This window comes from Myotis brandtii, unplaced genomic scaffold (genome assembly GCF_000412655.1).
Source record: "Myotis brandtii unplaced genomic scaffold, ASM41265v1 scaffold128, whole genome shotgun sequence".
NCBI classification, from domain to species: Eukaryota; Metazoa; Chordata; class Mammalia; order Chiroptera; family Vespertilionidae; genus Myotis; species Myotis brandtii.
The window spans coordinates 115,792-140,243 of record NW_005354508.1 but is presented as its reverse complement, the minus strand read 5'-3'; the positions used below and the strand labels follow the sequence as shown (position 1 = coordinate 140,243).

Below are 24,452 nucleotides of genomic sequence, written 5' to 3'. Positions count from 1 at the left end.
TGGCGCTGCCCGCGAGCCTGCGGGAAGGGGGGATGGGCTCTGTTACTCACGGATCTGCCGCGGGGATCTCCGAACTTTTGGTGTCCGCAGGTCTGTAGCTGTGGTCGCAGGTCTTCCCCCCCAGTGGCTGCAGGGTCCTGGTATGCGTCTGAGATCAGACTGGGTGGTGCTGAGGCCAGGATCCTAGTCTCAAGCAGCTCTGTTTCCCAAGATGGCGTGGTCGCTGTCGGTCTTGCACGATTTTGAGGCATGTGCGGGTGGGCGGGGACTTGACTCTGGGTCCCACGGCGCACCCCAGACTCTGACAGGAGGGATATTTTCATATACATTTTAGTAATTTTCTTTCATCTCTGACACTTCTATTATAGAGAAAGGGCAAATAGCAATATTAAAATATTTCCTCTAATTAATTCCCTTTTAATGTGCATGAATTTCATGCACTGGGCCACTAGTATTAAATAAAATGTCATATGTATAGTTTAGAAAGTACATATACTAAGTAGCATGTATAATTTGTGTTTGATTGTGGCACATGAGTTAGATTTGTTAGAATGTTTCTTGACATTTCTGTGAAGAGATTGCATCTCAAATTCCTAGAGTCAGGAATCAATGCCCTTGTATAGTTTAATATAAGATGTTTTGTGAGGAAAAAAGTTTGAATTTGATAATAGCAAGGTGTTTTATGCGCCTTTTCTAGATCCATCCCTTCATTCATATTCAGTCCTACTGAATGTTATTTAGTCCTACATGAAGATTCTATTTTGTAATAAGTTCCCTTTCTTGGAAACCACATTTTATTGAATGAAGGAGGCCAATTGTTGAAAATCTAAACTAGTGGTTCTCAACTACACTGGAGTTTGGGGCTGGGCATTTTCCACCCACAGGACATTTGTCATGTCTCAAGATTTTCTTGTCATAACTGGAGGAGGGTACTTTTGGCATCTAATGGGCACAGGTAGGGATGCTGCTAACATACAGGACAGTCCCCCACAGTAAAGATTTACCCGTATTCAACCCAAATGTCAGTGGTGATGAAGTTGAGAAACACAGATAAAAACTGATGTAACAGAATATTTACATGTTTTAGTTAGAGTTGTACATATCTTAATTTATTAATAAAGCATATTGGGACACTAGCATTTTTACCTGTCAAATTCATCAAATAAATGTGAAAGTAACTTCTAAGAATAACTTTCTTATTTCTACCTACTTCTCCCCAACAATTCATTTGCACAAATAAATTTACCTAACATTTCTGTATAACTGAGAGTTATTTATTACAAGCTCTGAGCCAATTATATTTTATGATCACTTGCCTGAGATTCTATATGTCAGAATTATTTAGTCAGGAGATTTTTCTTATGCTGTGATTTTCCCATGTATTTTCACTGAATTCTCCTATGTAGCCTTTCTAGTTCTATCGTTCTTTATCTTTAGTTAATTATTACTCATAAAAAATTAAATAACTATGCATGTATTTTCAAATACAATATGTTTTTATAATTTATTTTATATCAGGACATATTTATAGAAACATCAGTATTAATAATTTATAACAATACCTTAAATTTATAGAACACATCAAATGTAGTTATTTTCTAGCCCATTTTAAAGCCTCTTATAACATATGCATGTACATGTAAATATAACATGTACCACATAAAAGTGCACAAACTTGTACACACACACATTTCTTCTATAATTTACACTTAACCTCTTTGAGGAAGGACATCATAGGCATTCTATATTTGCAATAATGTCCAATAATCTCTAGGCTACAAAACCATGAATAATTTAACCAACTTATATTATAGGGAGAAAATTGTAGGGAAATTCTAAGGTAAATTTAATTCAAACTTGGCAATTCAAAGATAAAAATCTCTTCTATGAAAAATATAAACAGAATCATTTGTGTTGACAAGTACTTTTAGTCTCACTGGCACTTCATCTTAAAGACAGACATCTTTAGAAATCAGGATGCCAATTCATCACCAAACCACAGTTGTCCTTGTAGCCACTTCATCCCTACGGAGTTGGAGAGATTAGCTTTCTCCCAGGTTTAAGCATTTACTCTTTCTCTCAGATGAACCTGGCAGTCAGTATACTCTTATCAGAAGAAGAAGGTTGATGATTATAACAAACTTGAAAATTATTTTTAAAATCATCATAATTGTAGACCCTAATTCCACCCAATTGTTTATCATTCATTCATTCTGCCCTAAATTTGTAGACCAGTGCTTCTGTCTGTAACTGTTGGTCTTTTACCTATTGGCCTGATTCTTGTCACGTGTCATATTTTCCTTATGTTTTTTATGTTCTAAAGAGTCCTTCCCTGGCTAATTTTGGATGTCAAGTTGTCATTAAAAGACTCAATGCATGAATTTTTAAATGATTTTAAATTATCTTTGCTTTAAATCATCTTTTAAATTATTGTGGTCATCACAAGTAACAAAATGACATTTCATAGTATCATTTGCAAATCACAGAGCACAAATAATCCTTAATTTATCTTGAAAGGAAAGGAGGGATGTTTTCTGTAGTTTTATCCATGAACTCTTACAAAAAATGTTGTATTGTTTCTCTTCAAAAAAGAGAGTGCCATGCAAAAACAAATCCCTGTTTTATATGAATCAAAATTTATGACACCCTGGAGAATATATGGTAGGAATAAGAATTCTCAAAATCCCAGTGTTGTCAACTCCTTCCTGACTTTCAAAAGTTAATTTGATAAACAAAATGGAAAGGACTCCATAATGTTCAAATGAGAAATCACCTTATTAGAAGCCCATTTTATTCCAGGAGCTGCTTATAGGGATGCAGAGACTAAACATATATGGTCCCTTCCCTGTTGTAACTGCACTTTCATCACTAATACACTATGGACTTGAAATCTGTAGAGCTTTACCATTTTAATAAAATTTGATGTGTGTGTATATATATCACATTAAAGTTCTCTAGAGAAGATAAAAGAAAAAGGGTCTGTATGAAAGCACGAAGCATTACATTTTTGGAAAAGGAATTCTCTCTTGCTTCTCTGTATATCTGGCAAACGATTCCCCTCGTTGGTACCTAAGCCCTGTAAGTTGTTTTCACTTCTTGACTAACTATGGGAGCATCGTCAGTTGTCGAAAGATGTGCTTTTATAATGATGAGATAATTAGAGGTGGATGTCCTGCCATAATCTAAGGTATAGATCCAGATTATTTTAGAGTTATTGCATATTCAAACACCTTGCTATATACTGATGAATAAAACAAAACATTAAATCACAAAATGCTTTCCTTGGCTTGGCATACCTGCCCCTGGTTAATGCATTAACAGATGTTAAAATGCATGATTAAAATTCCATATTTAGAAGCTAAAGAATTGTAGAAAATTATTCTATGTTGTGAAATAAAGCAGTTTCTTAACTCCAATTAGTTTGCATATCTGCAACCATGTATCTCATTCCTCACAATTCTTATTTTTATTTTAATAAGGCTGAAGAGATCACCTCTTCATTTACAGGTTTATACTTTCCAATGGATCGAAGTTAAAAGGAGTTAAATTTACAACATGGGAAAGACTAAGCCAGTGATGGCGAACCTATGACACGCGTGTCAGAGGTGACATGCGAACTCATTTTTTTGGTTGATTTTTCTTTGTTTAATGGCATTTAAATATATAAAATAAATATCAAAAATATAAGTCTTTGTTTTACAATGGTTGCAAATATCAAAATATTTCTATATGTGACACGGCACCAGAGTTAAGTTAGGGTTTTTCAAAATGCTGACACACCGAGCTCAAAAGGTTCGCCATCACTGGACTAAGCAATTTAAAAAATATTGAGGTAATTTTTATATTATAGCATTGAAGATACAGTAAACAATTTTAGTAAACATCTTATCTCCAAGAGCAAGTGAAAACCACATTCTCGTGGGTTATACCATGTCTACTTTATTTCAACAATGTTAACAATTCTGGAAACTAGTTGTTATGTGACATAAATACATAAAATTTGTGTTCTTTTTAATGTTTTTGTTCACTGGAGCAAAATTGCTTTAAAGGGAAATAGCTTCCTTAACTGACAGAATTTTTAAATAGGGATTTTATTACTGTTTTTATTTTTACAAAGGTAAATTATTTTTATCCCAATATGAAATTTTGTGTGTGTTGTGATTCATGGGTAATGGTGAAATATGCTATTCACCCTGCCCTGTTTCTTCAGAAAGTCTTAAGATGGTGTTATTTATGTGTTGAAAATTGCCTTAGCTTTGCACTTTAGCACCACCTGGTGGACAAAATATTTTTCTCTACCATTAAATTTAGCCCCTCACTCTATATCCAATTATGACATATCTTAATTATAAAAATATTTAATCTTAAAGATTATGGTAAACAATATCAGGTAAAAATCTGAGGTGTTTCCTAAGTACTATTGACAAGTTAAATATCTGAGTTTTTCTAAAACTACATGAATATATATGGATTTGAATAGTCTATTACATACATATATAAAAATTGTGGGGTATTTTCTTTTTACAATTTAATTTTTATCATTTACATATTTTTATATAGAATTAAATATGTGTAAGAAGTTTTCAGTGCCTTAGTTGCAAATTATGATTTAAGTTAGATTGTTTGCATTTTGTAAATACTTTATGAAGAATTTTCATAGAACAAATTCTTATTGTGATAATAATTTATTTAAAATTCAAAGTAGTGTTTTAACCATTACTACTACAATATAAGCCCTTTTCATGCTTATTTTCCCACTTATAATTAAAATTTATTACAGCCCTATATGTATTAGTTCTTAGTTTTTAATACTTTAAAATTTTTTCCAGAAGATAAATATGATGATATTTTCAAGTGAAAATTATATTTTAAGTTAGTTTTCGTAATTTAATACATGTTCATCTTTGTCTAGTTCCACACTTCTTTGAAATATAGTGAATGTTTTTCCCATGAAATACAGAGAGCCCAGCCAAAGCTCAGTGGTTGAGTGTCGACCTATGAACCAGATGGTCACAGTTAGATCCCTCATTAGGGCACATGCCCTGGTTGTGGGCTCATGTGCCCCAGTGGCGAGTGTACAGGAGGCAGCCGATCAATGATTCTCTCTCATCATTGATGTTTCTCTCTCTTTCTCTCTCTTTCTCTCTCTCTCTCTCTCTCTCTCTCTCTCTCTTTCCTCCCTTCCTCTCTGAAATCAATTAAAATATATTTTAAAAAATACAGAGAAAATACAGATTTCACTGTGTTCATTGGGAATGCACTCTTTGTATTCCCTGATAAAATTGGAGGAGGGAGGCTGTAAATTTGAATTGCATGACATTCAAAGGCTTAGTAGCTAAATAAGATCTGATGATATTTAGATAGTACTAGTATATATGTTCTAGCTTCACACTTTTAGTATGTCATTTAAGATAAAATGATAATAAATAAACGTCAAGATATGTATCTTAAAATGAAGTTATTTACAGCAGTCTCCCCTGCCCCCTGAATCCAAGACTTCACTTCTTATGTTTCAGTTACCATGGACAGCCGAGGTCAGAAAATATTAAAGGGAAACTTCCAGAAATAAACAATTCATAAGTTTAAATGAGCACCATTCTGAGTAGTTTGATGAAATCTTATGCTATCCTGCCCTGTCCTATTTTATTGTTAACTAGGGGCCCAGTGCACCAATTTGTGCACCTTGAAAGGAACTGTGGGCCATGAGGCTGCGGTGGGCACAGGGGAGGGTCTCTGCCCATCATCCATGCCCCCACACGGCCCCTCCCACTGCGGTCCCGGTCCTCTGTCTGCCAGCAGCCCTGCTCCTGCCACAACAGCTCCCACATGCTGATGGCACCGGCCCTGCTAGCATCCGCTGACGGTGTAGAGCGATTGGGGCCAGTGCCAGCAGCGGGTGCCAGCGGTGCTGGCGCTGTCAGTGGGTGCCAGCAGCGGCTGATGCCCCATCGCCCCTCAGGAGCAGGGGGAGGTGGAGAAGCTCTCAGGAGTGATCAGGGCCGGCAGCTGCCGCTCGCACCCATTGATGGTTCTGAGCCATTGGGGCCGGCACCGGGCGCCAGCAGCAGGTGTGAGCACCTGGCGGGACGGCAGTGTGCCGGAGCAAAGAATTTTCAATAACCACCAGAGACTCGCCCCGATGACAGCAACCAGTGCCCTGCCTTGGTCTGGCACCCCCACTCACCTGCTCCACCATCCTGCCGCAGCCAATGCCCACCATGTTCTGCGTGCACCCTCTAGTGGTCAGCGCACATCATAGCAACTGGTTGTTCTGTTGTTCGGTTGTTCAATTGTCCCACTGTTCGGTCTATTTGCATATTATGGTTTTATATATATAGATTATTGCTGTTAATCTCTTATTGTGCCTAATTTAGAAATTAAACTTTATTATATGTATGTACAGGGTGGGGCAAAAATAGGTTTATAGTTGTTTGTATGGGACAATATACAATAATTAATAAATAATAATACAAGAATGAACTCTGTTTTGCATCCTCACAACTGTAAACCTACTTTTGCCCCATGCTCTATATGTAGGAAAAATAAGTAGTCTATTTAGGGCTTGGCACTATCTGTGGTTTCAGGCATCTATTGAGGGTCTTGGAACGTATCCCCAGTGGATAAGGGGAACTACTGTACTTCGTTACTTCAAGAAAATACTTACAATCTTCTCTGTTTTTTTTCCTAAGGCCTTGGATTGTATACTGTAAGTTCAACATATGGAGATACCATTATCATGCCTTGCCGACTTGATGTACCTCAGAACCTCATGTTTGGCAAATGGAAATATGTAAGTGGGACCTCCCTTGGGTTTGGTTAATTTGGCCTCTAGTTTTTGAAATAAAATTCCATCTGTGAGCAAATGTGAATTTCAAATGAACATATTAGAAATATTCAGCTGCAGTACAAATGTAAGAAGGTAGAATTCATGTGTTGAATATATAAAAAGAATTAATTCCTAAGTTTTACATAACCAATGCTACTTTAAACTAAAGCCAATAAACACCTAATTCTTAGGTCATATTAATCTGAAAAATCTGACCTTAAGTGTTAGAGGCAGAAGAAAAGGCAGAGTTCCAGAGAAAAGCGGGTGGCGTACAGGACAGAGCCTCGTGGCAGACAGCAGCGACATGCTCATGTTCTGCTTAGTGTGCCTATTGCCGTAGCCAGCATACCCAAGTGTTCATTGAAAATTAATCATCAGTATTAAAAGCTCATTTCTGGCGATTTAGTCTCAGAACTGTGTTGGTATGGTAGGTGCCTTTTACATTTAACATTGTTGACTTTATCCATTTTTTGCAGACAGCAAATTCATATTTTCTCAAGTATCAAGGTACAGATGGATCTGGAAATGGAGGGTAGATACCCTGGTAGGCAGATGTAGAGCAGTTAGGTAACATTGGCTGACAAAATGTCTCAACTTAGTTACCAAAACCAACAAAAGGTGTTCTATGAGACATGATTTCCCAATGCTGGATCACATGAGACCCATGGTAGTTTATAAGCTTAAAATAGACATGTTTCCTTGAACATAATGGCAAATGTGCCCCAGCTTCTTGATATATTAAAATATATTTGAATAGGAAAATGATTTGATAGTCAAATAATTTTTGAAGTTCATTTTGAAGTTCAGAGCTTTTCATATATTAGGGTGCATTATGAATTGTCTGAGTTTGATTGATTTCTTACATTTATTTAACCATACAAACTTTCCCCCTCAGATATCTGTAAAAATAAACATTCTACAAAGCACACTTTAAGAAATGTGATCAGTGTGTGTAAGGCTGCACCAAAGGGTGGAGCACATTCTTTTAAAATATGGGTTCTGAAGTCAGACCAGCATGTTCTACCACACACTCACTGTGGGATTCTGGGCAGTGAATTAATCCCCATTTTCTCATCGATAAAATGAGTTGATAAGAATAATCTTCCCTATAGTATTGTGAGGGTTACATGAAGTAACTCATATCACAGTGCTTGGCACATGGATAGTTGCATGAAAAATATAAGCTGTTATGACTGTGGGACTGCGAAGTTCAAAGCACACTGTATGTGAGGGGCATGTGAAAGGAGAGCGAGGCGGTGCAGCGACATAGCACTTCACTGTGCTCACCCGCCTCTGTGATCCAGCGCACGTTAAACTATTTCTGACTTCCTATAAAAGTGGACATATGAAGTTAAGGCCTATGAGGAAAAAGTCTATTTGCACCCTTAAAATTCCTACGGGCTGGAGACTACCACAAAGTCTATTTGCACCCCTAAAATTCCTACTGTCTGAAGACTATGACCTGTTGAGTCAAATTTACTGCCAAAATTAGTAGAACACAGATGGTGCAAGCTTCTGTGATCACAGACTTTTCTGAGGATAACCCAGGGAATAATTTTCACCTAAGCTTCACTGGCACTGTGGCAGTGGAAACAAACAATAATGGCAATTTTCAAATGGTTAATTTAGTAAAAAGCTTCAACAATAAACTGATGAGATGCATCTGATGGACCATGTGCTCTGAAAACTGTTGATTTGCAGGCATAGTATACAAGCTCTAATGTAATGTAGCCTGAGAGACAAATGGCAGGTTTGGAAAGAATGAAAGGGAGCAAACATTGAGGAAGGAAGGATCATCTCTTCCCCTCCTGTGTAGTCACCTCCCAGTGAATGGAGATCCTAACTCCCAGTGCTCCCCTTTGCACCCCACTCCCACAACCTCTTCACCTGTACCTGCCTCCATGCCTGGTACGGAGGCAGCATCTAAGGGCTGTAGAGAGTGGTGCTAGGTAGTCACATTGGAGCCAGATTGCTGCGCTCCAATCTTGCTTTGCTGAGATACACTAGCTGGGCCTTTGGAGAAGTTACATAACCAACCTCTGTCTCCATTGTCTAGTCTGGCACTAATGTCATAACTCTCAAGGTTGTTATGAGTATTAAATTAATGAATGCATAGACAGCTCAAATAAAGCACCTGGTATACAGTTAAGTACTCAAAACTTAACTATTATTTATTGTATAAGTGAATGAATACACAAATTTGAGGTAGTGATCTAACATATTTCTCTTAATGAGTAATGATTTAGGACAAGGATTTACATTATAAACCTGTGACAAAATTAAAAGATTTAAGGAGAACAATATTGATGTATTCATATATTCAACCAACTAAAACTTGGGAACTCCAAGATTAGATTAGTAATTGCATTAGTGTGGGCCCTTATTACAAAATACCAGAGACATGGACTTAAACAACAGATATGTCCCACAGCTCTGGAGGCTGAGAAGTCCAAGATCAAGGTGCTAGTTGGCACATTCGACTCCTGGTGGGGGTCCTCCTGATTTGTAGGCAGCTAACAGTTTGCTATGTGCTCATATAACCTCTCCTCTGTGCTCTCATGGAAAGACAGACACCACCCATGTCTCTTAACCTTCTTATAAAGGCACTAATCCCAAATGAGTGCACCATTGCCAAGACCTCATCTAAACCTATTTACCTCTCAAGGGCTTCATCTCTCAATACTAACACATGGGGGCTAGGACTTTGACATGGATTAGGTGAGGACATAAACATTGCATCCAGAACAGTAATAAATATTAATAATTTTTAAAATGTAACACTTTGAAATTCTCTATGCACTTTAAAATGTTTTATCATTTTTATTTTCTCAAAGGTCTCGAGGTAGGTAGAAGAGAGATTCCCCCTATTTTTTATTAAATTCCTTTAATAGGTAAGATAATTCTTATGGGAGCAGACGAAGAAATGAATTACATGTCTTAGTGCTTTTGGCATAGCCGTGTATGCCCAGATTATATTTTATTTTGATAAAAAGCTTTTATATGAAAGCCCTTTGAGCTAAGTTTTATGCCTCAGGTTGCAAAACTATGGATTTTAGTGATTAATCTGATTCTATTGCTAAATGGACATGATTGTTTCACAAGGGCAAATACTGTTCCTCCATGAAGAGTCATTAAACTATGCTATGTATAAAGGTCAGCTGTGTCAGTCTTGGCTGAAATGAAAAGAATGGGTATTTAAAGTACCGTATATGCATTAAAGTCATGAATATGCAAAAGAATCCTCCATGACTGCTAAAGGCGTGTTTGCAGCTCAGGTGTATGCTTGCTCTGATGGTTAGCTGAATATCACTGTGTACATTTGTATATTTGTTTACATCTATTTTTTTCCCTTTATATGAGACACAAGGCCAGCTCTTGTTAGTTTTAAAATGGTCACTAATTCTGCCCTCCAGATTCAGGGAAAGCTCAGATTCCTAGAGCTTTGCCCTTCCCTCTTCAGATATTTAAGCTGGTACCTGTAAAATAACTTATAGCTTCTCTTATGAAGATTAATTTTCTGTACCCAAAGATTTATGTGAGTCTTGTATCCATAATTATTCTTTTTGGACACAACTGTAAATATCAGTGGAAGAATACGGCCAAAGAAATTTTGTTGTTCTGGATATGATCCTGAAACATCTGCATAAGCTTGTATTTAAAATGTATTGTTATTTTAACTTTTAGGAAAAGCCCGATGGCTCCCCAGTATTTATTGCCTTCAGATCCTCTACGAAGAAAAGTGTGCAGTATGACGATGTGCCAGAATACAAAGACAGATTGAGCCTCTCCGAAAACTACACTCTGTCCATTAGTAATGCGAGGATCAGCGATGAAAAGAGATTTGTGTGCATGCTAGTGACTGAGGACAATGTGTTCGAGGCTCCTACAATAGTCAAGGTGTTCAGTAAGTAGTCGGCAGTATAAGTGCTAAGTGGGATTGATGGCTGGTACTAGAAAATGTTCCTGAGAAAGAGGAGAACTCTCTGCAGTGTCTCCACAAGCAGGTATCTGTGTAAGAGGATTTCTAGCAATCTTCATTCTTATGCATTCTGTAAGTGAGGAAAACAAAACAAAAAAAAAATCAAAAAGGATTTTAAAGTGAGGGACTAAAAGAGTATCCTCTGTTGTTTTGTCGGCTAAAATTTCCTGTGATGTGAAGTATTACTATGTGAGAATTGGCACTTGATTTTTTTTTAATTTACTTTTTTTATTGATTAAGGTATTGCATATGTGTCCTTATCTCCCCATTGCCCCCCCCCACACACACACTCATGCCCTCACCCTCCTGGTGTCTATGTCCATTGGTTAGGCTCATATGCATACATACAAGTCCTTTGGTTGATCTCTCCCCCTTACCCCACCCTTTCCTACCTTCCCTCTGAGGCTTGATGGTCTGATCAATGCTTCTCTGTCTCTGAATCTGTTCACGTGATCTTTAACATACACTGACACGTACAAATAAATATTCTGTGATATTACATATTTACACAACACATACACATAATCATGCATGTCATGCATACATATATATGTTTTAGGCAGAATTTTGATGGATAAAAACAATAAAATACAGGCAAAATCCAAACTATATTATGATTTAGACATCTAAGTTTTATATATGTGTGTGTGTATGTATAACGCACCCCCCCACACACACACATATCCTAACCTTTAATGCTTGCTGATTTATTTCTTCAAAGTGTTCAGTAGCCGAAACCGGTTTGGCTCAGTGGATAGAGCGTTGGCCTGCGGACTGAGGGGTCCCAGGTTCGATTCCGGTCAAGGGCATGTACCTTGGTTGCGGGCACATCCCCAGTGGGAGATGTGCAGGAGGCAGCTGATTGATGTTTCTCTCTCATCGATGTTTCTAACTCTCTATCTCTCTCTCTTCCTCTCTGTGGAAAATCAATAAAATATATTTTTTTAAAAAAGTGTTCAGTAGGTGTATAAAATTGCCCTAAAATAACAAAATTTACCATATCCTGAATGTGTATGTAAGAAAACAAGAAGGGGAAACATAGAGTAGGGTTAAAAGAAGAGTGTGGAAGAAACTTGGAGTAACTACGTAGTCATTATGGCAAGGCTCCCCTGCCCCAACAGTTAATGTGACTTGGCAAATAGCTATGCAAATGAGTGACTTGAGAAGTTCTAATTAACGTATTTTATCTTTTAATATTCAATTAAAATGTCCCACCTCTATTGCATCATAATATTTTAGAAAATACAGGGAGAAAATCATCTCCAAAGCTTCAGAATGCCAGTCTTTTTAATTAGGGAAGAAGGTCTCACTTTTCAGTTTTTTTCTCTCTGCTTCCTGATGACTTGGCAGCACGTAGAAATAATTAAAATAAATAGGGAAGGCAGAAACCCGGAGGGCCGTGGTATTGCAGCAATAAGCATGGATTTTTCCTGTTTCTCTTGTAATAGCCTATGCAACTAGGGAGGACTGTCCTTAAGTATTTATATGGACTTCAAAGCTCCTATGGACTTGATGACACGGATTCAAAGAGTGCTTTGTTCTCCAGAAGAAACTTGTAAAAGCATATTACAGGTTTCAGTTGGTTACCTTTTAGCTTAGAAGGCACTTGCCAGAAACCATCCACTCTTCTCGATTATTTTAGGAATCAAACCAACTGTCAAGTGTTTGTCAGTCATGCCGCCTTCTGTTAAACACCCCAAAAAATCTACAACCTGTATTTGGCAATGGCCCACTCACTTTTTTTTCTTTCTTTTACTTCATTTTGATGCCATTAGGAAGATGGATGGTACACTGCTAGGGACACTCTCTAAAGAGAGCATTTTTTAAAATGAGGTCATGATGTCATGAATTTAAGCACATTCAAGAATGTACCCCAGCAGGTACAGAGATTAAGTCGCAGCACTCCAAAGTTTGTGTGTTTGATTTGTCATTGTCGGGTTTCTTTTTTAATGGGCTAAAATTACCTAATCTCAAGATAGTTTACAAGAAAGTTGAGAAAGTCCAGGTTGTTACATTTGTGATAATTTTCAGACTATACTCTTTTAAAAAAAATGCCCTACAGCAAGCTGAAAAAAATTCAGTTGGTCTAATTAGATAAAATTTGCAAACCATTTTGGAATACAGAGGATTTCTGATTGTGAAAACAAACTCACACCCGCATACCCTCAGCACCCCTAACCCCTTCTCTTTTGAATGTTGTTGAAAACAAAGTGATTCTCAGAAACAGAATTTGCATTTCAGGCCCTGGGCCAGGGAGAATTTAAATAGACAAGTTACAAGCTCTAGAAAATGGAGTCTTATGCTAGAAGCCATGGGACACTGCAAGGCTTATCAGATGAACAGCACAGCTCATGATAAAGAAAATGTGTACAAGAGCATATAGGGGCTTCGCTTCATTTTTTAAAAGAAAGAATTTACTTTGGGTCACTTTTCATAAAGCAAACAGCAGCTGTGGCAGGGAGGCTTTCATGCTATGCATGTATATATTGCAGTCACTTAAGAGTTACTAGGCTCATCAATCAGCCCTCTGTTTCCTTCTGTCAAATCACCTAGCAACATGCACTGTGTACCACAGAATGGAGAGTGGTTAACGTGAGCTAATCCCAGATCAGCTTGCTGCAGAGTGTCGTCTCATGGGCAAAGTCAAATTGCATTTATTCAAACTAGGAGCCATGACTGATGACTCTGTTACCTCTGATGTAGGGTTGTTTGTTTAGTTTTCACCTATACCTCAAATGTAAGAAATCATTTCAATAAAGCAGCCCAGATCACAATAAATCGTGTGCTTTGTCACCACTAATACAGCTTTTTATTTTTTGGCAGTTGAATGGCATTGAAATCAAACTGTTTTTACATTTAATGTCCATTTGAAGTTAATACCATTGAAAAGGAAGAATAGACCTTTAAAAGTTCTCAAAGATTCACTCCAGTCATTGTGCAAAGGTCTTAGAGGTCAAATGGGTACCCAGATTGCCAAATGGCTGCTGTCAGTGGTGTCATGGAAAAATCACGGAACTGGTCATCAGGAGACTGAGCTGTGTTAGATGTGCTGTTGCCGGGCAGGGGTGGCTCAGTAGTTGAGCATCCACTTATGAACCAGGAGGTCATGGTTGGATTCCCAGTCAGGGCACATGCCTGGATTGCAGGCTTGACCCCCAGTGGGTGGCTTGCTGGAGACAGCAGACTAGTGATTCTCTCTCATCATTGATGTTTCTATTTCTCTCTTCCTCTCCTTCTTCTCTGAAATAAAATATATATATATATTTTTTAAAAAATAATATGCTGCTAATTTCTACCCTTGGCAAAGTCACTTCATAATATGCTGGGGCTAAGCATCCCTCCTCATCACTAAAATAAATTCTTTGGATTAGAATCCAGTTTTCCCATTGTGTTCCTAAGATCCTCTTGACAATTCTAGAGAGTTGAGAAGGTGAGGAGCTACTTCTATTAGATTAGCTAGAATTCCACCTACTCAGTATTTCAAAGTTTTCTCATGATAATTTGTTCAGAGGGGAAATGAGGGGAAGCAGAAGAGCTTCACCTCTAAGAAATCATTTGAAAACCACCAATCCAGGCTAATCTGTCCAGCCTCTTATATTCTGGTGTCTGTCGTGTTAAAGAAAGACTTGCTCCCATGACATAGAGTCTGGTGTGCACCTGACCCGCTCTTCTCTCTGTTTTATAGAGTTATTTTAGAACTTGCTTTGGATATTGTTCTCAGTGTTTTATCAGAGTTGAGCATGCTTCCTCCTACCTCCCTGGGGAAAGTTAGTCAACCTGCAAATAATTTTTCTAATGAAGGAAGCAGAAAGTGACCTATTTAACAAATGAGACCTAAATTGTATATTTTATTCTAATTCTTTAAATATAAAAAAAATACCTTTCCCATCTCATGAGGAAAATAAACTCAATCCATGCTCACAATGGTTTACCTAAAGTACATCAGGATTTGTGAGGGGTGATTGCTAGCAAAGTACTGAGAGAAGCACTCTGCGCCAACGTCACAGTTCACCTGCCTTTCCTTGCTCTCCTGCCACATCAAATTGAGCTCTCCTGTGTCTGGTTTTATAATAACACTCTACCTTGTGGATGATATAGAGCAGGTTTACATTCATCATTCCATCCTCACTTGGCTATAAGACACTTGACAAAGTTATTTTAATAATGCAAATAAATTTGGGGCATGACTTTTTCTTTCAGTTCTATACTTTTTCAGTTCAGTTCTATGAATCCTTGCATCATATTAAGACATAATTCATGAAAAGTTTTTTTAAACACTTTGGAATCAATATGCAATTTTGTTAAAATAGTACGTGTGTCCTCTTTTATAGTCTTCCAACTAATACTCATCGATTGTTGCAAGCTAATATAAGAGAAAATTGCATAGAGAATATATAGTTAATATAGAGGGTTTGAAACAAAAGCTTAAAGAGAAAATAACTCAAATAAATGCAATAGGTATTATTATTACTTCCACAATACCCACTGTGATTCCCTCTTTCACATAGGAAGATGAATCACAGTGTAAAGAGGACTAAAGTTTAAGCATTCTTTCATCAAGGTTCTGTGGGTTTGCTAGTTTCATTTTATTGAAAAAAGAATAAATTTTTGAAGACATTAATGGAAGTTGGTCCTTTACACATGGCCAAGTATTCATGATCTTATGTGAATTGATAAAACATCACAGGATTCACCAGGCAAAAGAGAGGAATATATTTCACATAAGAGGAAGTATGTTCTCAACTGTGATTTTGGTGAACCAGAAAGTAGTGCGACTTAGGCAAACGGACTACCTACATTTTGTATTAAGAGCCTCAGTTTTTTCAGAGGATCTTTCAAATCTCTCCATGTATTCCAGGCATAGATACTACTGAAGAAGAAACAAACAAACAAACAAAAAACCACACACATTTTTTCTTGTTAATTTTGACTTGATTGACCACATAAATAAATTTAGTATCTTATTTCCCTTCAGCTCTCAGAGAGTTTTTACTAAATTACCGATTTTAGTTCCCAAAGAATTTTTGTTTACTTATTTAAACCCCAAGATTTTCATTATGTTTGAATATTTTGGTTGCAGACATCTTTCAAATGTATTATATTTGCATTAAAACATCAATTCTCAATAGATTTAATGATTAGCAATAACTCAGAGTTGTAATTATGAACACAATGATACTATGTTAAAATAGTGATCACATCAAGGCTTAATGATATATGGAAGGCTTCCCAGATGTTGCTGTTTATATTGAGTTTTTATCAGTTTTTAATAAGTTTTCTTGGTCATTTTTTTTTGTTGTTTTTTTCTTTGTTCATCCTCACCAGAGCTTATTGGGTGGGAGAGAGAGAGAGAGGTATGGATGTGAGAGAAACACATCTATTGGTTGCCTTCTGCATACACCCCAACCAGGGCCTGGGACTGAACAAACCTGAAACCCATGTAGGTGCCCTTGACCAGGAATCAAACCTGAGACCCTTCAGTGAGAAAGGCTGGTGCTCTAACAGCTGAGCAACACCAGCCAGGACTGATCACATCTTTAATAATCAGGGAATTAAGTGTCACTTCCTTTTGTATCAATGTAGTTGCCTCTGTCATGCCTTTCTGTTCTTCTATGTTTCTTTTTTATATGTTTCTATCTTTTTAATGTTTTGTTTCTAATATATGTATTTAGAAAATAGATAATCACTTGTGAACATTGTATAATATTTCTAGAGTTAATAGTAAATAGGCCCTCTATAATTAAAGTGCATGAGTTCCACACATAAGCAGATTTATTATTATTCATTATTCTAATTTATAATATAAAACATATTTGCAAAGGGGAAATTAACTCTCAATATTAATCTGAAGAAGTTTACATTTCTTGTTTATAGTCCTGGTGATATTCACTTTGCTGCCCCAACGACTTTTTTGTTTTCATCTTTTCTCCTGGAATGGTCAGGGTAGGTAGCATGCCTGATAACTGAATTCCAGATTGAGTAATAATTATAAAAAGCCAGTTTAGTTTGGTATTGGAGTTGATGAATAATAAGACTATAAAAGAAAGACTAGCTGGTTGTTTTTATATGTCTGTTTATATGAGAATAGAATAATTTTGCACCATGCAATTCACAAAAAATCAATGCCAATGAGGCAATCTCCATTTTCTGTAGGCTACTTGTTAGAGCTAATTAAAAATTTCATCAATGCTAGAAAACTAGTGGCAAAGAATAAAATAAGCTTAAATACTACCTTGTTGCTGAAATGAAATTTTTAACCAATTCTTCTTGATGCCTCTATCAGAATTTGTGCTTACAGAATTTCCTGTATTTAAAATGCTTCTGTCCATTATCTCAGTTTACAAATTTGAAAAATGTCACCACATTTATAGTTTTGTAATATGACTTGATAAGGTTTGAGATATACTGGAAAGTTGGGCCTCTATGTCCCTTAATTAACTTTGTATTTCTCATTATTTTAGAGCAATGATTCTGAAACTTTATTGTGTCCTCTATTCCCTATGGAACTTGTTAAAAATGTAAATATATGGGATTCTTGCCCCCCCCCCCCCCACCCCCCTGGTTCTATTGGCCTGGTAGAACTCAGAAATCTGCATTGTAAACAAGTACTCCTGTGATTCTGATTCATGTGTATTCAGGTCCTCCACCTAAGGAGTTGGAAGCTATTGATAAGTGGGCATGGTAATCATGTCCATATTTATTCTTTATAACGTGTCCAGAAAACATTATTGATATTTTATTCAAAGGAGTTGCAAACATTTTAAATAATATTTAACATAATAAAGCAAATATTTAAAGGGGTGGACTAACTTGGTTTCATAATGACATTTTATATAGGAAACCTACTAGTATATGTTGTTGCTTGATTTTTCTAGTTTGAGTAAATGAATTATTTTTATAAGCCAAAACACATATTTTTATACTTCCACATGTACTTAAAACCTTTCTCTACTTAATTTTAGAGCAACCATCTAAACCTGAAATTGTTAGCAAAGCACCATTTCTTGAAACAGAGCAGCTAAAAAAGGTAAGAACTTGTTTTTGATTAGTTGCTTTCCTTAGCCTAGTATTAAATGCCTTCTCTGGGCCTCAGATGCCAAGACAAATAAGATAGTGATTGTGTAGCTGACAGTGTGACAGGTGCCAGTCAGAAAGTCTGCAGAAGGCAGAGTGGGGACACAGAGGAAGGCGATGCCATTTCTGAAGGAGAAGAGGGAAACGAGAGTAGAGAGAAGCATATCTTTCTTGTTTGAATGAACTGAACATTTAATGGAGTCATGAAAGCGGAGTAGATTTTTCCCAGGCCAGCAATTTGAAGTAATATGATGTGAAAGAGAATGACATTTTTTGGAAAACATAGTTATTTCCATTGCTGAACTTTTGGGTGCTAAGACAGTAGGTGAGAGAGTGAAGTAAGAGGTAAATCTGGAGAGGTAAGAAGAGGCTGGTTTATGATAGGCCTTATGTGTTACATAGGGAATTTGGACTTTATTCTATTGACAAATTAAACTACTGGAAAGTTGAAGTAAAAGTCAGATTTGAAACATCACATTAGCAGAGGTGTGAGGGAGGCTGTAATGGAAGAGGGACAAATCTGGAGTTCCATATTTGGGCACATCAATTGACTAATAATCCCATTTCAGTAGCTAATTTTACTTTATGGTGGAATAAAAACAAGTCTGGAATTCTTTTAATCATATTAACTTTTCCTGCATAATATTAGTTTACAAACAATAAATGTTAAAGTTAAAACACATTTGAAGAAAAGCGGTGGGTGTATGTACTGTAGTATGGAATGGATGTAGTATGAAGCCGAAGAGGTACTGTAACACTGTTAGTGATTTCTGCATATGCAGATGTCTGAACCATGGCAATCGCCAGTGTTAATGTAATTATGTTATTTAGTTCATAAGGAATCATGTTAAAAAGGAATTTAGTTAAAAAGGAATCATGCACAAAATAAAATTGATAATGTTTTTTACATGAATGTGGGTTTTATTAATAGTTGCAGCATCTGTGGCATAATTTAAAATGGGCAAGACCATAATTATTTTTATATAAGAGAGCGTTCATTCAGCCCTTAGTCAGTGCTTGGACAATGAGTGGGTCAGGAAAACTTTGGGATGACTCTACTAGTAAAATCCCCTGACGATTCTGAGCTTCCAAATTGACAACCACTGAGGAAACCAAAGTAGTGACATTTCCTCTTTTATTTTGCAGTTGGGTGACTGCATTTCAAAAGACAGTTATCCAGAGGGCAACATCACGTGGTACAGGAGTGGAAGAGTGCTGCAACCCCTTGAAGGAGGTGGGTACTACGTGGGCAACAGTTCAGACGACCTGCTTTGACTTCTCTCATCTGGGGATGCCTTGAACTGTCCTGCACCTGAATGTGTTGCCCTCTTTTGATCTGTGACTATGTGCTTTGTTACTTTAGGTACCCATTAAATCACTAAGTGATTTTTAAAACACATTTTAGCCCTTGTGCAGGAGAATCTAGAGCAGAGAAAACGATTCTGTGTGTGGCATGTTTTAGAGGTTAATTAGAGTGAGTGGAAAATCAGATTCCGGGATTCTATTTCTGTCTCTGTCTCTGGTTCATGGTTTTGAAAAGACATCCTACTTCACTACATGTCACTTTCCCCTCCTGTTGAATACATGAGAAGGACAAAACCACTTCTTAAAGGTGTTTGTGGCATTTAATTGAGAATTGTGATTTTTTTTTTAATGAAGATCCTGTCATTAGTGTTCTGTATTTTCTTCAGTGGTGGACATAGTTTTTAAAAAAGAAATGGACCCGGTAACTCAACTCTACACCATGACTTCATCCCTGGAGTACAAGACAACCAAGGCTGACATACAAATGCCATTCACCTGCTCTGTGACATATTATGGACCATCAGGCCAGAAAACAGTTTATTCTGAACAAGCAGTCTTTGATATCTACTGTAAGTAACTCAACATATCATTATGCAATTTAATTCATTAGGAAAAAAATTCAAAATGCTTATCAGCCTTTTAAGTCGCTAATGATTTTGGGATTCTACTTCCAACCCCATAGCACACTAATAATCTCTTCCTCGTTGAAAGACCTATAGAATAAAGGCTTACGTGTCTTGTGATATCTTTCACTCCCTAATTGGTTATTTTTTAGTGTTTTTTCTGTATTCTGCTAGATGCTAAAGTTCCTTAAATACAAGATCTCTAACTTAGTCTTATCCCTCTGATGGTTCTGAGCCCTGACACATAGCCCTGAACTTTCTAGGAGTTCAAAATGCCCTCTGATGGTTTCCTGAATGAATGACAGATGAATAGAGGCTTATGGCTGATGGATCTTCTAGATAAGGGCTTTCCATTTCAATTATGAGATTTATTTTATTAGTGAAATCAGTTGCTTAAGTTAAATAGGATGTTGTATTCCAAGATGTTTTGGTTAACTTTATTTCACAGATTTGAAACCTGTAATAATAGACTACAAAGGAAACTTCTTAATTATCTGGTCTAACTCAGTTATTTTACTTAGCAGTAAAGTGAGGCCCTGAAACTTGTCCTAAATTAGAGGCTGGGTTAGAATCCTTTTCTCTAATGCCGTGCTCTTTCCTGTAAAACAGATGCCAAGATAATCTAATGATGAAGAGCAAACGTGCTGGTGATCCTGTCTCGGCTCTGTTATTACTCTGTGTTTCTAGAAGAGTAGCTTAAATACTCTAGGGTTCACTCTTCTTATCTCAAAATGGGAAAAATATAATACTTAATTTAACAGTGTCATTATGGAGATTAAGTGAAATCACAAATCTAAAATGGCATACTGTATGGCACATTAAATGCTCTTTATTAAGTACTATTTTCATTATTACAAAATTATCATTGTTACTACATAAAGATATATATAGTGATATCTTTTTAGCAAAAGGCAAGAAAGAAGTTTATTTTTTAAATGCATCAAAACTTCTTGTAATGCTGCCATGTGTTGGAGAATAACCTAACACTTCTACATCTGCTCTGGTGGAAAAAGGACATAAAGTCCACCTGAGCCTCAGAGTTTTTACCCACCTACATTTCTATTTTGGTTCCATAAAGTGTGGAACCTTATTAAGAACAAAACTGAAATTCCACTTGTCCTAATAATAAAGGGTCATTTTTGCCTTTCACTTTGCAAATATGCACATTTCAACTTGACTCAAAGGGAATGATTGAGAGGATTTCATCATGTGCAGCTTATCTAAAAACAAGCTATTATTTCTGTCTGTTCAAATATTCAATTGGAAATAAACTATCTTGGTATAAGTGCAGGAATACAAGAGAGGAAAGAGCATCAAGATGAGTAATAAAGAATGGGAAACTGGCTTAAGAAAGAACAAGTGTATGTGCGTGTCAGGCATGGGGAGTTTGATAGGCAGAGAGGTTCTTGATCTTATTGAAGGCAATTATTTTACTGTGACTGGCTGTGCTGGGTGCATTCAGTATGGCTTTTGAGAAGGCACAAGGTATGCAGTGCTGGGCTTCATGGTGAAGACACAAACATGTTTGTGATATAGTTTTGATATTTAAGGAATTTGCTACTCCACTAGGGAAACTGTCAGTGCCAGATTGCAAGCGGTCCAGGTGCCACAGGGACTTGGTGAACAGTCCTAAGAGCTCAGGTGCTCAAGGATAGTGATCATCAAACTTGAATATGCACCAGCATCACCTAGACTAGAGAACTTGTCAGAACACAGATTGCTGGACCCTGCTCTAGTTTCTCATCCACTGGTGCTGGGAGGAGCCAGCGCTTTGCATTTATAACAAATGCCCTGGTGATGCTAATGCTGCTGCTAATCAAAGACCACACTTTGAGAAGCCCTGCTCCAGGATGACGTCAGAGAAGAGAAGGGGGCAGCTGAATCAAAAGGACATAGCATACACTCAAGAAAAAGAAATTTGATAAATTCATCTTGAAAAAGTTGTCCAAGTCCATTCCTTCCTTATCTTATTCAGTCAGTTAAGAATCTTTATAGAATCTAGTTTCTTAATTGTTGTGTTTATATGATTTCTGCCTTCTTGCCCCACCCAAGATTATGCCACCATTCTTCGTCATCTATATTTTGGGTGACACTTTTCTAAATAGTATTCCTCTTGTTTATTCACTCCAAACTGCCCTCCAAGATGCTGTCAGAAATATCTTTCTAAAACACAGGTGATTATGCCACTGCTGCGATTAAAATTCTTCAATGACACCTTAGATCTCTGAGACTGATCTTCACACTCCTGAGCAATTTCAATGTGCCTTAAGTCTCCCATGCACATGGTCTTGCTCTGTCTCAACCTTCATTACTTCACTGTACCTACCACAGTTTGTTCTGTTTTCCAGATTCTTCCTCTAAAATACCACTTACATGCCTAGCCATATACTGTAACCACCTCACCATTGTTATCTAGCAAACACCTACTTAGTCTTCAAAACCCAGGTCCAGAGTCAATTCCTACTAGAAGCTTCCCACTCTCATGCATCTATAAGCTACCAGTGGTTGCTTCGCTTACATCTATGCAGTTTTTACATTATAGTCTTAAGTGTGGTGTGATCGTAATTTGAAAGTTCGTTGAAGGTGAGTACTATGCTGCTTTCACATTTATAACTCTAGTACTTAGTAGCACAAAATATTAGCTAACAAATGAATAAATGACTGGACAGAGGATAAATTAAGAGATGGGAGAAAGAAAATTTGAGTAGTCTCTTTTGGTTAAAATGTAGGGGCATGTATAGAGTAGTGAGATGAAAAATAGATACCAGGTTAGGAACTATTTATTTCAGTCATACATATTGGGAATGCATGAGGGTTTTGAATATCATTGTAATAGTCAAAGCACAGCTTAAAAACTGATTTAGAGGAAATACACAGGGATGGGCAAAAGTAGGTTTATAGTTGTTTATATGTAAAATACAATAATTAACTAATAATACAAGAATAAACTCTGTTATTTGTAAATTGTAAACCTACTTGTGCCCATCCCTGTATATGAAGGAGGAGAAAAGAGAAGGTGAGGGACTGAATTAAGTTTGATGGCAGTGTTTCCCCTGTAGATTAATTAGAGCCTGGACTAGGGAAGTGTTAATAGGGATAGAAGGAGAGACTCACGTGCCAAATATATTAAGTATTAATCATTAAGACTGGGTGATTGAGTGGATAAGAGAAGACAAAGGAGAAAGCCGGAGTAACTGGCAGAATGACAGAGTAAAATTCAAAATCAGGGCAAAGGGAATGCAAGAGATCATTAGTTTTGCTTGAGGCATGTTAGTGGATATCAAGAAAAGTAAAATGTGAAAAGTAAAATGTTACATTAACCTTCTGAACTCGGTCCTTCAACCCTCTAATGCAGAGCAGAGCCTATTGAAAAGGGGACACAGAGAAGGGGAATTTTGAAATGGAGCAGGAAATCAGATGGATTGTGTCAGCCTTGATTGGAGATGTGCCACAATGGCAAGAAATGGGCCAAAGCTAGTCGGAGCGGGGCACCTAAAAGAGTGAGGAAGGCCTAGGAATGGAAGGTCAGAGTATGCGAACAAAATCAAACTTAATTTACTTTCCAACTTTACCAGGAACTGCTGGTCAGGATTCTACCTCAGACAAATTGAGAAAAACAAAAAAGAAATATATTAAACCAATCATTGTTCAGCTTCCGAACATTCTGGGCAAATACTCAGAGATGCCCAAGCATGAAGAAATGGCAGCGAAGCAATTTAAAACAATCCTCCTAAGTTTTTCCTGTACTTTAATCTTAGAAATATAAATAAGTGACTGCAAGAGATAGAAGAAAGCACCAAAATCTACCACTTACTTGTTTTAGCTAATAGCAAAATAAGTCTTCATAGATCATTTTTAGTGCTACCAGTTTGGAAATATAGGCGCATACCTCAATGGTATTAAGCCTCTGGAAAGGTTCTGTAAAATAAACCTTTGCATTAAATGGTTTTTAAATTCATTGTTTATTGTATTATCAAGCTATATAACAGGTGGCTAAGTTAGAAAGTGCGTGATTTATAACTACCAGCACCACTTCCTTTTATTTCATACTAGAGGCCTGGTGCATGAAAATTCATGCACTGAGGCGGCATCTCTCAGCTTGGCCTGCCCTCTCTCATAGTCTAGGAGCCCTCAGGGGATGTCCTACTGATGGCTTAGGCCAGATCCCTCCAGGGAGCAGGCCTAAGCTGCAGTCTGGCCACCCTCTGCGGGGGGCAACTGGGCCGATCAGGGGAAGGCACCATCCCCACCACCCTGCTACTGTTGCCACTGCCAGCTGCCATGGCTGCTGGCCCTCCTCGGCCCTCGCAGCCACTGTGGCTTTGTCCGGAAGGACATCTGGAAGACGTCCAGTCTATCCAGTCTAATTAGCATAATACCCTTTTATTAGTATAGACTAGAGGCCCGGTGCATGAATTCATGCATGGGTGGGGTCCCTTGGCCTTGCCGGCTATTGGGGCCGATCAGGGCCAAGGGAGGTTTTGGCTGGTTGGGGCAGGGGCCACGGAAGGTTGGCCAGTGGCTCTGATCGAGATCATCCAGGCCACCGGCCGGGGAGAGGGACCGTTGGAGGTTGGCTGGCTGGGGGAGGTTGGCTGTGGGAGCACACTGAACAGAGTTCATTCTTGTATTATTAGTTAATTAT

The 24,452-nt window shown here is 37.5% G+C and overlaps 1 protein-coding gene across 5 annotated transcripts in view; it reads left to right on the top strand.

Annotated features, from left to right (window-relative positions):
- The window catches only part of ALCAM (activated leukocyte cell adhesion molecule), a 231,728-nt gene that overhangs the window by 163,946 nt on the left and 43,330 nt on the right, over positions 1-24,452 (top strand). For all 5 annotated transcript variants that reach the window (XM_014534290.1, XM_005859618.2, XM_014534289.1 and 2 more), the window contains exons 2-6: positions 6,690-6,790; positions 10,511-10,730; positions 17,768-17,832; positions 19,026-19,113; positions 19,571-19,753. In XM_014534290.1, coding sequence (XP_014389776.1) covers positions 6,690-6,790; positions 10,511-10,730; positions 17,768-17,832; positions 19,026-19,113; positions 19,571-19,753 — 657 coding nt within the window. The remainder of the gene's footprint in view (positions 1-6,689; positions 6,791-10,510; positions 10,731-17,767; positions 17,833-19,025; positions 19,114-19,570; positions 19,754-24,452) is intronic.